The sequence below is a fragment of the Aplysia californica genome, unplaced genomic scaffold (genome assembly GCF_000002075.1).
Source record: "Aplysia californica isolate F4 #8 unplaced genomic scaffold, AplCal3.0 scaffold00390, whole genome shotgun sequence".
Classification (NCBI taxonomy): domain Eukaryota; kingdom Metazoa; phylum Mollusca; class Gastropoda; order Aplysiida; family Aplysiidae; genus Aplysia; species Aplysia californica.
The window spans coordinates 250,630-252,159 of NW_004797660.1; the positions used below are offsets into that span (position 1 = coordinate 250,630).

Below are 1,530 nucleotides of genomic sequence, written 5' to 3' on the forward strand. Positions count from 1 at the left end.
TAAAAACATCTATCCTCCTTATCTCCCCTCATTCTATTTTGTGTTTGTCACTCTCTTGCAAAACCTCTAATCTTCTGCACTTATATGATTATATTACATTGCAAATGCTGTAAAACTCTTATGAAAAAAACTTTGATGTGTTTGCAATAATTGAAAACTAACAACACACTGAGAAAATGTATTATTTGTGCATGTAACAATGGACATATAGGTCAATTGTAACCAAATATATTAACTTTCCCAGTCTATGTAAATGGACATCAAACTTAAACAAACGTAAGGAATATCCACAACCTTTCCGTGTGGGTGGTTGGAGAGCACCCATGATAGGTCTTACTTTTCTCTTCTTTCTACCTGTTCTTTCTTACCTTTTCCTACACTGAATGACTGTTCTTGTGAAGAAGTGTTTACAAATTCAAACTTAAACAACCATATTTTTTTTCCTTAGCAGTATAAAGGACAAAATAAAAAGCTTTTAAAAAAATAAATGGACCCCAAACCCTAGTGGATGTTTCGAAAAAAGAAAATCAAAATAATTAGATGCATCATCAAGGTTGTGCTGTGGCACTTTTGTGTTTCATTATTTTTTGTGCATCCCATAGAAAACCTACCTGTCCCCATAATGATGAGTGAGTGAAGGATAATAGAAGAAAAAAAATTATGCTAAACTAAACAAACATTCCCGTTTTTAAAAAAAATGTTGTCACAAATAATAAGTTCTGTAAATTCATTCTAACAGAAATTGAGACAGGTTAACATGCATAAAGAAATAATAATAATAATAATAGATTGCATTTATAAAGCTCTCTATTCCATACTAGTATAAGGGAAATAATTATGTCCCTTTCGAAACAATGCAGATTCACACAAACCTCGTTTCTTCATAGCATTCATTTATCTAAGAAGAGGTATTAAAAAAACATTGATACTCAGTCGGGGTGCTGTTATAATGCTTTGGCAGTAAAGTCTAGTATTTTCCAGATGCAGCTAGACTTCCAAGAATGCAGTGCAACAAAAAACAGATCAGTTTATGGATAATGGTCTGCCAGGATCTATGTTCCACTAGCTTCCAGGACTCATTTTCTCTTTATTACGTTGTGGTCCCACCATCAAATTCAAAGCTGTGTAGTTTGTTTTCACTTCTTTTTCTGAAATGTCAGATAAACAAAAATAGAACAATAAAAATGTAACGAATCAAATCAAATCACTCATTAAATATCATAGCATAAGTCAAGTCAGCAGTCAGCAATGTGTAGATCATTACAGTAAACAATTTCAAAATAAAACTACACATTTCTATAAAAGTATGATGCATGTAAGAAAACATACTTTTGTAACTTCAGATAACATAACAGAAGCTAGCAATACATACATAGACTCCACAGACACACACATATTTATAATACTGACAAAACACACACACACACACACAAACACACACAAACACACACAAACACAAAGACACACACACACACACAAACACACACACACACACACACACACACACACACACACACACACACACACACA

The 1,530-nt window shown here is 32.9% G+C and overlaps 1 protein-coding gene across 1 annotated transcript in view; it reads right to left on the reverse strand.

Moving 5' to 3' along the window:
- Positions 1 to 1,093: 1,093 nt before the first annotated feature.
- The window catches only part of LOC101855660, a gene marked incomplete at its 5' end in the record, with an annotated part of 13,918 nt that continues 13,481 nt past the window's right edge, over positions 1,094 to 1,530 (reverse strand). The window contains 1 exon segment of the mRNA XM_005103797.2: positions 1,094 to 1,148. Within this exon segment, the coding sequence (XP_005103854.2) occupies positions 1,137 to 1,148 (12 nt within the window).